Source organism: Pteropus medius, unplaced genomic scaffold (genome assembly GCF_902729225.1).
Source record: "Pteropus medius unplaced genomic scaffold, Ma_sr-lr_union100, whole genome shotgun sequence".
NCBI classification, from domain to species: domain Eukaryota; kingdom Metazoa; phylum Chordata; class Mammalia; order Chiroptera; family Pteropodidae; genus Pteropus; species Pteropus medius.
The window spans coordinates 827,843-840,176 of NW_024353906.1; the positions used below are offsets into that span (position 1 = coordinate 827,843).

Here is a 12,334-nt window from a genome sequence, read left to right on the forward strand (position 1 = left end):
ATATTAAATATATTGGAGACACAGCTTTGCTATGTTTTCCTTAGTATAAACAAATTCTATATCCAAATGCTGATTTATAGGAAAACGTTGATTCACAGTATTAGCAAATAGTAGGTTAAAATTTTATTTAGTGAATAAGTATAAAAGATTTGCAACATCATTTTAAAAAATACATTTTTTTCTTAAAATATGATCTCAAGGTTCATTTAGATATGATTTCAATTATAAACATCTCGTTTATGAACTATTTCTGTGAAACATTTTCTGCAGTGCCAAATATAAGGTTTTCCCCTAATATGATATCTGTACTAATCTATTTTTGAGGATTCTGCCATAACATTTTTAATTGATACCTTAAGTGCTTTATTAAAATGGCGAACTCTGCAATACTGCTGTAGTAAATTGTCATTATATGATGTAGTACTTTAAACACATATACCAATGATTGCATTCGAATTTTTCATTATTGCTGTAAAGGCAGGTCTTCCTGGAAAATATGTTCTAAATGTCTGCCAACCAGGTTGCTCACTGACTAGTGCCATCTCATCATAATGCCGGAGCAGGGAGGGGCACATAAGCTTATGTTCTTTTCTTTCCTTTTTCTCTTGCTTTCTTCCTCTCTCTGGAGAAGAGGTAGAAAACACTGGACTGGACTTCCCTAGTCTCAAGACTCTAGGCTGAATTGAATTAAAGGAAGCTGACTTTTGTATAGCCTTCCAACTAATCCTGATAATTTAGGTATTAGTGGTTTTGTTTGTTTGTTTGTTTGTTTTTAAATAGATTTGTTGGTTACTTTGGGCAAATCTGTAAAGCAGGCATATATTAGTCTGCTTGGTCTGCCATAAAAAAATATCATAGATGAGATAGCTTAAACAAAAAAAGTTTATTTTCTCATAGTTATGGAGGCTGGGAAGTCCAAGATTAAGGTGCAGGTGGATTTGCTTCCTGTGAGGACTCTAGCTTGTAGACAACTGACTGCCTTCTTGCTGTTTTCTTGCATGAAATAGATAGTGTGAGAAAGCAGATTTCTTGTCTCTTCTTTTAAGGACACCGATCTTGTTGGATCAGGGCTCTACCCTTATGATATCATTAACCTTAATTACTAAGTCCGTATAGCCCTATAGAGTTGAGGCTTCACTGTATGAATTTTGGGGGACACAAATATTTAGTCCAAAGCAAGGCAAAAACCTTTCTCAGGGGTTCTGTCACTTTTTGAATCTCTTTTCTCTTTCTGGATTCCTTTATCCTGTTTCTGAGACTTGTTTTCTTTGCTTTCCTTAAATGTTTTATCCAAATTTATTCCCACCAAATTCCCTTTCCTGTCAAAATTTCTTTTCCTAACTGAGGGAAGTTAGGATTATCTGAAGAAGGACTCTGATACCAGATTCTACTATTTGATAGAAGAGATTTTAAAAAATTTGGATTACTCTGGATGCTTCCTTCTATACATGTGTAGTTGTCATCTGCCTCCGTTTATTACAAGGGAATAAAATAATGAAATCTTTTTGGCATTATACCAATCATCTTCTGTCCTCAATAGCTTTTAATTCCTATTGGACTCCAGAGGGCTCAAGAAATCCAAGGATCATTTCGTGGAATAGGATGGAATAGAGACTCTTGGGCTAAATTTCTTTTTTCTTTGGAGTGAGATATATTTTAACGGGTTTTTGGCCTATAGAACAAAGGGAATCCTTGGCGAAGTGAAAATCTGCTTAATATTTTAAAAGATTTTAAGTTTTTTTTCATCTTTTATTATGTTAAAAGAATTGAGCATGTATGTGTTCTCATGAACATTTACTGTTAACACATTTTCTGATTATTTTTGTAGGCTGATCGAATCAAGTTTAGGAAACATTGCCACAAAGTTTAACTTCTTCATTCACAACCTTGCTCAGCTTCGTTTTACTGGCCTTCCTTCCAATGATGAACCCATCCTTTCATTTTCACCCAAAACTTACTCCTTTAGACAAGATGGTCGAATAAAGGAAGTCTCTGTTTTCACTTACCATAAGAAATACAACCCAGATAAACATTACGTAAGTTTGGTTTTTTGTATTTGTAGAGACTCATGCCTATGTATTTGTTGCCCTTTCCTACTCCCTTTGCTGACTCTGCTACAAAGTTTCAAGCATTTGTTCTTTTCGTACTTTTACCCATGATCCAAAAATAAATAAATGTATTTGGAGCATCCATAATTGTTTTTTGGTATTTATTTCTTGGTAAATTTGCTTCAAAATCATGAGACAAATGATATTCTTCTTTTCGGGGACAAAACTAAAAGGGTAGTACTTTTTATCTTCAATTTGTTCTTAATTTCAAGGGTAAAGCTTGCTCATTATAACAAATTGAACAAATATAAACCCACATAAAGTAAAATTCTCATTCCACTGTCCAGGGATACAGTATTATATTACAAACACACAGTTTGTTTTTGAAAAACAGGATCTTCAGTGTGCCCTCCCCAGTGGTATAGTATAGCATTATCATCATTTTTTGCTGTTATTTTTTTACCCTGTGCTAATATTTTTGTTGGATAGTACTTTGCAGCACTGTCAGTCTTTAAAATTTTTGACAAATTGGTAAATTTTAGAAAGTGACTTTACTATTTTAATTTTCACCTTTTTTATTATTAGTAAATTTTTGTATGTTTGCTGAGTATTTTATCCTAGCACCATTTTATTGAGCACTCCATTTCCTCCCTACAATGTTTATAAAGCCACCTTTAAATACACGAAATCTATGTATATATAGCCCTGAATTTATTTCTTCTGTGGCTATATCTGACTCTTTCTGCATTAGTATTTTACCAATTTTATAATAGTTTGTATCCCACAAGCTAAGTTTTCCCTCATACTCCGGTTGCCATAAATTTTGTTTTTTCTTATTACTCTCTTAAATGGACTTAATATTTTCATTGGAAATGCACTAAATTTATAAATTTGGGAAGTACATTTATTATATTTAATCTTGGAAATAAAATGACTTTCACTTTCCAGTTCTTATTTCTATATCTTACAATGGTAAAGATCACCCTTAGAATGTAGTTAGATGTGCTACAAATACGATGAGTTTTATATTTGCTGTTTCCTATTGGTGACATGTATATTACCAAGTTAAAAGCACTTTGATTACACATCACCATCAAGCTATACGTTTTCTTTCTGTCAGGAAAAGTTTTATTATGAATCTAATGTATTTGGGTGTGATTTCTTTTCAGATTTATGTAGTCCGAATTTTGAGGGAAGGACAGCTTGAGCCATCATTTGTGTTCCGAACATTTGACGAGTTTCAGGAACTTCATAACAAGCTCAGTATTGTTTTTCCACTTTGGAAGTTACCAGGGTATGTTCCATCCATGTACATTAATCTTTTTTTATAGGACAAAAATTTATTATCAAGTATAGGTCAAAAGCTTTGTAAGATAACTTAAGACTTAGTAAAGTACTATGGACCATATGTGATTTACTTTTCTTTGTATCACAAGTGTGTAATACAGTACTAGACATAGACAAGTAACTAAGTTTTTGTTGAATTAGTAAATGAATAAATCAAGCTTTTAAACTTAAAAATACAGAATTTTCCAGCTTTCTAATTTAGGTAAAGCTTTAAATTTGTTGTCTCTACCACAGTAAGCAACACAAGATAATAATTTGGAATCCTGGTTTTAAAAAGTCCGATTTTAAATCACAGTAGAAATAATCTATTAGGGCTATACTGAGCTCCTGAAAAATAAAAAGCTGAGGCATTGAGACTGTTAATCAGAATCTTAGTGCTTAGTTTTGTTTCTGATACCCTTTGGAAACCTTCAGTTTTAATGTAGCTAATGATCAGTAGATTTCTTCTGTCAAGTTGCTTAAATTCTTCTCATACTAGATTTCAAGAGTAAAGAGGAAGCAAAGTGGGTATCAGAGTTTATTTTCAATATTTTGATTTAGGCTCCATGTCATTTGTGGATTTTAACTGATATCTACAATAGCCATGGCTGATTGAGTAATGACTATTTTGAAGGATAAGATCTGCATAAAATATTTGCGAATAATCTTGAGAAGAAATAGTATAGCAAATTAGCAAAACCATGTACTTTATGTACCAATGTTCATAAAAAGATAATGGATACTTGAACTATTTCAGCTCTATTACTTGGAAGAGAAATCATAAAATTTACATTATAGTGGATTGAGACTCTACTTTGTATTTAAGTATATAAAAAGTATATTTCTAAGTAAAATGTACTTGATTCTATAAATACTTTCAGATGAAATAATTTAAATCCTCCCTTGTTATTGTTTTTCTTTTATAGGTTTCCTAATAGAATGGTTCTAGGAAGAACACACATAAAAGATGTAGCAGCCAAAAGAAAAGTTGAGTTAAACAGTTACTTACAAAGTTTGATGAGTGCTTCAACGGACGTAGCAGAGGTGACTGTCCTAACTGAAAAATAACATACTGTTTTTGTGCTACATAATATTTAAACTAACAGATCTTTTTCCTATTCTATCTTAGTGTGATCTTGTTTGTACTTTTTTTCACCCTTTACTTCGTGATGAGAAAGCTGAAGGAATAGCTAGGTCTGCAGGTGAGATTTTTTTTCTCTTTATTGATATTTCATGGCTTCCCTATGTCCTACAAGTCTTTAACTTCTCAGTGAATATGGTAGTGACAGTGGGGTTCCTGGCTATGGTCCAGTGAGAATGGGAGGAGGGTATTTATTTAAAGCCAGTGTATTTTTAGATAAACATAATTTTCCTAATAGAATGTGATTACCAAAGAAGTATATATCCAGTGGTCTACCAGGTTCTTTACCTTTTTTTTTTACTCCACATGTCATGGTATGGAGTTAAAGCAAAGATTTTTTGTTGCAGCTTGAACCACTGCAAGCAAAATAAAGATGAACATATTTATATTTTCAGATGCAGGTCCCTTCAGTCCTACTCCAGGCCAGATAGGAGGAGCAGTGAAATTATCTGTCTCCTACCGAAATGGTACTCTTTTCATCATGGTGATGCACATCAAAGATCTTGTGAGTGATTATAAATAGTGATGATTATAGAGGAAACCCATTCCTTGGTAGGAAGCATTACTGTTAAGGGAATGCTTTTCTTTATAGGTTACTGAAGATGGGGCTGACCCAAATCCATATGTCAAAACCTACCTACTTCCAGATACCCACAAGACATCCAAACGTAAAACCAAAATTTCACGAAAAACTAGGAATCCAACATTCAATGAAATGGTAAGTTAAAGTCATTTCTAAAAATTTCCTAGATCTGTTGTTCTGAGATTTAAAATTTTAAACACTTTAAATTAACATTTTTTAGATATCATTTGCTGAACTGCTTATTGTACTAGTAAAGCAAATCAATAGCAGTCCATTGCTCTTTAACAAAGTGATGCAGAATTGAACCCTCAATCATAAACTTTAGGTTTTAAGAAGATTTAAGGGGCCATTATTCCACTACCTTTCCAATGCCTGAACCCCTTCTACAACATTTTTAAGAAGGGGATGCCCAGTCTGTGCTGAAATTTTTCCAGGTCATCCAATTTGTTTGGGGCAGCTCCAACTTTTAGACTATTTTTTATACTAAGCTGAAATCTTCCCTCTCTGTTTGCATCTGTGAGTCTCAGTTGTACCTGTTGGAACCACACAGAACTATTCTTCTACATGGCAGCCCTTCACATAATTGAAGTTGAAATGCCCTCCTGTTTATTCTTTTGTTGTTGTTATTGTTATTTCTTATAGTCAAAGGTATGTTTTTGCCTTTCCCTGTTTATTCTTTTCAAACATCTTCAGTACCTTTACTTTGCTTGATACAATGTAGTTTACAATCATCCTCCTAACTTGTTTTGGTCTGCCAGCTGACCCTCTTAATGCAGAGTGCTCTGAACTGAAAGTAGTAAGCAAAGCATCAGCTAAACACTATAGAGCAGAACTGTGGCTTTGCTCAGCTACTCATGGTCAATTTATAAACTTAATCATCTATTAAAACCCACTAACCCTTAGTCAGCTACTTCTTTGGGATAAACATTGCATTATTTGTGGATATTAGTAGTAGCGGTTTTTTTCGAGTTAGTGTTCTACTTTCAAGAAAATGAAATGTGGTCAGTTTTTTAGTTCTTACAGTCAGACAGTATAAAGGACAAAATTAAGGTGATGTTTCTCAGAAGTTATGGTGAGGCTTTCTTGAAAAACACAACCTAAATGTTGAATGTGGTGTTTGAAGGAGAGTAGCTTTTCAACACTCCAGATTTTGCTGTAGTGCTTTTATAACTGGTGTGTTTGCATTGAATTATGTTAATCAGAAATTAGCATTTCATGGTAAATAAAATCCAACAGAAAATAGATAACAAAGGGAAATTTTAATCTCTCATTTTTTGTAAAATCTAATTGTTATCCCAGCTTGCTTCCTTCAATGCTTTTTATCCCAGCTATTAGATCATCTTAATGCATGCTGCCATGTAATTTCTTTTCCCTTCTTCATACCTCCATCTCTGTAAAAAACATGCTTTTAGTTTTTAGCCACTAATAATTTTCAACTTTGTATATTCCTGTGTCACTCAGAGGAATGATAACACAATCTAAGACTCTTGAAATTTATCTAAACTCTGAGACAAATCCCACCAGATGCGTCATAATCAATGTTATTAATTATAGTTACTCTTTGAGCAATAATTTCACTTATGTTTTTACTTAAAATAATCCAAGAAACCAAACAATTTGTAACTTTGTTTGTTTGTTTTGCCTTTGCTCTAGCTTGTGTACAGTGGATATAGCAAAGAAACCCTAAGACAGAGAGAACTTCAGCTAAGTGTACTCAGCGCGGAATCTCTGCGGGAGAATTTTTTCTTGGGTGGAATAACCCTGCCTTTGAAAGATTTCAATTTGAGCAAAGAGACGGTTAGGTGGTATCAGCTGACTGCAGCAACCTATTTGTAAGCTAGTGAATTTGTGAGCTTTGGAAGCAAGAACAGTTAAAACATGTGCGTGCTTGCACACACGCACGCGCGCGCGCACAGACACACACACACACACGAGAACTTTGTATAGTATTTTTATACTCGGACAGAAATTGTAAAGTAAATGTACTTGCTGCATTTCAACACACGTGTTGGACCAACAGTCACCTAACTAACATGAATTTGTTGAAGCCATTGGCTTTTTAAGTCATTATATAGAATGCTATAAACCCTAAACTTAATATATAATAAGTCCTAAAAAAGACTTGGAGTTGGTGAAGGATTTAATCCTCTCTTGAGTAATAGCTTTAGTCTGGTCTGTTTTGCATTGTTTCTCACACAGACACAACCTGTTTGTTTCCTGTTTTTGCACCTTCTATAGCCTTTACCACTGTGTGTGTTCGCAGACACCAAAGGAAAGGAAAGGTGCAGGATGTTACCATAAAATGCAGCTGCTATTCACAGGGCCGGAAAGCAAAGCACAAATAATAGTTATGTTAAGAACTACTAAGTAGTTTATAGAAGTAGGGGGGAAATAATATTGATTTATATTATTCATGTCTTTAAAGCCTTTTTCAGAATTAAGTGCCAGTCATTGAAGTTGTAAATAATGGTGCCTTAACTTCATATGCTTCCTGGCACTTCATTCTGATTTTTTCCAGACTTGATAACTAATTAGTAAGTAGTTTTCACTCACTTTCAGCTTACTCAAGACAAGAAATTATGTACATTTACTAGTGTTTTTCCCACAGAAATGTCATTTTCTCTACTTCTGATGTGTGATGTAGTTAAACAGTCAGCCATTTGACTTATGTTTTTGTTGCCAGGTAACCGAGATTCCTTGCTCTAGCTAGCTGTACACTAAATTCCTTCATTCCATTATAATCCTACATTTATTCCTAGCAGTGTGAGTCAAAGTTTGGTAGTTTCCTTTCCATAGATCTATATTCCTCTCCCTCATTAAATAAGTGAAAATTGTTTACCCATGTGCCCATTCCTGTTTGGTAGAAGAACTCCATTAGTAGGCAGACTCTTCACAAGAGGCACAGGACAAGAATTCTAGGGTCCAGACTGAGTATTAATTTAGACTTTTATAGCAAAGTTTGTCTTTTAAGCTGTCTTACTTATATTTGTAAGCATTGTACATTCACATAAATTACTTAATATAATGAGACTCAGAACCATAAGGGACATGATCGAAATTATTATAAGTAGTCATTAAGATTCATTTTTATTAGTTATTCATTCAACTTCACAGCTAGTATGTGTTTAGTTTGGATAAATATATACATATATCAGTTCTCATGGCTAAAATAGAAAATCACTTTTTAAATGATAATAGAGATTGTAGCTATCTAGGTGCTGTGAGATGACAAAATAAACAATAAAGAATACCAAGAAAGGACAATCTCCAATTCAGTTGTCCAGAACAGAATTTTTATGAACTGTGCGAATGTTTAATGAAAATGGTGATACCTGCAGAACAGAAATAGAAGACTTGAGGATATATCAGTGGGACAGGCTAAAAAAAAAAAAAAAAAAACTTGAAATTTTTGGTGCCTAACACTATGGTCCATTTTTATGAAACCCCCCGTTAGCATGATATATAAATATCTTTTTTTAAATGTTCAAATGTGTTGTCTATTTAATACATTAATTAAAATGCAGAACAAAGCCCCACCGTTTATTTCGTTTTTCCACATAATAGTTAACATTTTCTTAAAGTGTGTAAGTAGCTTTGCAAATGTAAAGAAGTACTAGATATTTTCACTTAAGTTTTTGAGACCTAATTCCATTCCATGAGTTGTTACTTAGCCGCTGTAAAAAGAAAGTATGGTTTTGGTAAAAGGTCATTGTTAATTGGACTCAATGTATACTGCCTATTTGCAGTCTGTTAATGCAGCGTCTCTTAACACAGATACTAGAGCTAGAAAATGTGATGTCACTTTTCAATTACAAGAAATCTGGATTCTTATCTAAAAGTATATATTATGATTACTGCTATACAGTTAACCAGAGTTCAGAACAAGTGGTAATGTTTTCTCTTAGTTTAACTGTTTTCGTGCCTTCTTTGGTCATTAAAAAACCACACACACCTTTTACATATATTTTAATATAAGTTATTTCTTTGTGAAATGCTAATCTTCAGCCCTTACCAAAAAAAAGAAAAATTAAAAAGGGACAGAGACGCCTCTTTGCACTACTACTATCAATAGATTTTAAATCAGTTGTGTTTTTGTAACATTTTTTTAAAGCTTGCATTAAATAAAACAAAAGTTTAAATAAACTGGCCAAGACACTAATTTTTATGTATAATCACAATGTTTTATATCTATCTTTATCGAATTAAAAATAATTATGCTACATGTAAGTCCTGCACCAGAAGAATTCTTTCCCCTTGCAGTGTTTTGGGATTTGAAAATAATGGTTTACTCCAAGAACCTATTATTTTCTCTACTGAGGAACCCAATGTAGAGCTTGCACTGACTTTTTTATTACTGCCTTTATAAACATCAGTAGGTAGCTAAATGTTAGAGCATGAGTGATCTCTGATAAAGTGTTCTTTTATCTTTTCAAATTAAAGTTGTATAAAAGTTTTGATATCTTGCCTTAAATTGGTTAACTGTTTTTATAGGAATCAAATATTGTGGCATTTTAAAAAAGAAAACATTCAATTTTGATACTTAGACTTCAGATCAAAAAGGACTGAAGTCACACTACTTTGATCTATAGATTTACTTACATGCTGTTTGACTAACTGCAAATATGAATGAATATGGCAATTAGTCTTAATCTGTAAGAACCAAACCCTTTAATTATATTAAGGTAGTGAGTAAAGATGTATATTTTTATTAATAACCTTGCATATATTCATTCAGTGGATTGAACGTGACTTCATAACTGTACTACGATTGTATTAAAATATTTCTGGAATAAAGGAACTCTGTTATCATTTCTTTCCTCGTCAACATAGTAACATTTTTGGTTCCAAACTTTGAGCTCACTGTTGCTGTTCTTTGCATCTCACCCAGGAGTTTATTGGGTTCATATAATCCTGAATTCCAGAACTGGTCTGTCAGTTGCCTCTAAAGATGCTCTAATAGTGTCTGATTTCTAATTGTTGTTCTATGAAGGTCTAGATTGCCACTTTCGTAGAGCCCCGTCACCATTTTATGGAAGTGAAATGCTTTTGTGAGTATGGCCCCTGGTTTTTGGTAGTTTATTTGAATATTAAATAGTGTAGGAACAGCCATGTTATAGACCTATCTACATAACAGGGAAATGTAGATTCTTCTACTACCATACCATAACATGTAAAAGGGTCCAGATACAATTAGAGCCAGTTTCTCTTGGAGTGATGAACTCAGTTTCTGTCAGGGGGCGAAAAACTTTATTTCACCCCTACTCTTTTGAAACTCTTTATCATGTAAATTTTAGACATATAAAATTAGACAACAGTATAACGAACTCCATGAATGAATCCATCATAATCTTCAACAATTTTGATTCTATATTAACTAGGATGTGCCTAGGCGTAGATATCTTTTTATTTTTTCTATTTAGGATTGTGAATCAGTAGCATCAGTTCTGAATAATTTATTATGACTTCAGTTCACTACTTCTGTCGACTGTTTAACCTATTCATTGAGGTTTAATTTTGGTGGTTGTATTTTTCATTTCTAGAACAACTATTTGGTTATTTTTGTTTGAATCATGATTTAGTAAAGACATAAGACTGACAAGATCAATGAGGAAAGAAGGTTTTCAACAGATGGTGCTGGGACAGTTAGATAATCACATGCAAAAGAATGAAGTAGAACTCCTACAACATATATAAAAATTGGTTCAAAATAGATCAAAGACCTAAACATAGCTAAAATTATAAACTCTTAGAAGAAAACATAGATGTACATCTCTGTAACTTTGGATGAAACGGGTTTAAGTATGACACAAAGCACAGGCAACAAAAGAAAAATAGATAAATTGGGCTTCATCAAAAGTAAAATTGTGCATCAAAGGACAGGCACCATTAATAAAGTAAAAAGACAACTTTATTAATGACAACTTTATGATGGGAGAATATTCACAAATTATATATCTGATAAGGGTCTGGTATCTAGGATATATAAAAAACTTAAAAACAACAGAAAGTCCACCCAATTTATTTACGGGCAAAGGACTGAACAGACATTTCTCCAAAATGGCCAACAGTCACCTGAAAAGATGCTCAACATCATTAGTCATTAGGGAAATACAAATCAAAACTATAATAAGTTACTATTCATACCCACTAGCATGGCTAGAATAAAACAAGTGTAGGATGTAGAGAAGTTTATCGCATTTTGTTTATCTTGGAACTGTCATTCATTGCTGGTGGGAATGTAAAACAGTGCAGCTGCTGTGGAAAACAGTTTGGCAGTTCTCAAAAAGTTATTTATGACCCAGAAATTTACGTACTGTGTGTGTGTATAAAATTTCAAGGAGATTTGAAAACGGGTACTCAAATACTTGGAACACAAATGTTCAGATCATTATTCATAATGGCCAAATAGTACAAACGAGCCAAATGTCTATCAACCGAGGCACAGATAAAATGTTATATATCCATACAATGGAATATCCAGCCATAAAAAAGAATGGAGCACTTACATATCCTACAACATGGATGAATATTATGCTAATGGGAGAAACCACACACCAAACGCCACATAGTCCATTTATATGAAATAATCCAGAAGAGGCAAATCCATAGAGACAGCAAATTAGTGGGAGCCAGGGTCTGTGGGGGAGGGGAGACTGGAGCCTGATCGCTTAAAGAGTACAAGGCTGCTTTTTGGGGTGATGAAAACTCCTGATTAGTGGTGATGGTTACACAATATTGTGAACATACTAAAAGACACTGAAGTGTGCTTTAAAATGGTTAAAATAGCAAATTTTATGGTTTGTAAATTTTACCTCAAAAGTATAAAAGTTCACATAATCAATTTTTTAAACCAATCACTGAACCTCTGCCTTTAATAATTGTGTTAATACTGATTTAGGTAGTAGAATTATTGTAAAAAATCGAAAGTTTCCAATTTATAAAAGTTCTCAAAAAAGCATGCCATGTATCAAGGCAATAGGGGTTGGCTTAATAGGTAAACACCATCTGATTAAAGTTCAACACACTCGACTACATATTTTATCTGATATTGATACAAACATGGCCAGATAAGGTGAATTAAAAACTAGTGGAGGGTTTAAACATGAAAACCAAACCCCTGATATAATAGTTATAATTCCTATTCCCTGAATAAATATTTGAGTTGACATTCCTATATCCTTATTAGAAAAGTACGTTCTAATAACTGATTTTTTATTTATTTTAACCAGAGTAGTA

General features: G+C 33.2%; 1 protein-coding gene across 2 annotated transcripts in view; it reads left to right on the forward strand.

Moving 5' to 3' along the window:
- The window catches only part of PIK3C2A (phosphatidylinositol-4-phosphate 3-kinase catalytic subunit type 2 alpha), an 85,789-nt gene extending 75,878 nt beyond the window's left edge, over positions 1 to 9,911 (forward strand). Inside the window, exons 27-33 of one of the 2 annotated variants that reach the window (XM_039851499.1) lie at positions 1,829 to 2,036; positions 3,218 to 3,342; positions 4,301 to 4,418; positions 4,504 to 4,576; positions 4,911 to 5,020; positions 5,108 to 5,233; positions 6,752 to 7,170. In XM_039851499.1, coding sequence (XP_039707433.1) covers positions 1,829 to 2,036; positions 3,218 to 3,342; positions 4,301 to 4,418; positions 4,504 to 4,576; positions 4,911 to 5,020; positions 5,108 to 5,233; positions 6,752 to 6,934 — 943 coding nt within the window. In that variant the 3' untranslated portion in view covers positions 6,935 to 7,170. Of the gene's footprint in view, positions 1 to 1,828; positions 2,037 to 3,217; positions 3,343 to 4,300; positions 4,419 to 4,503; positions 4,577 to 4,910; positions 5,021 to 5,107; positions 5,234 to 6,751 lie in introns of both variants that reach the window. The other variant, XM_039851498.1, reaches the window with a different exon arrangement.
- Positions 9,912 to 12,334: the final 2,423 nt, after the last annotated feature.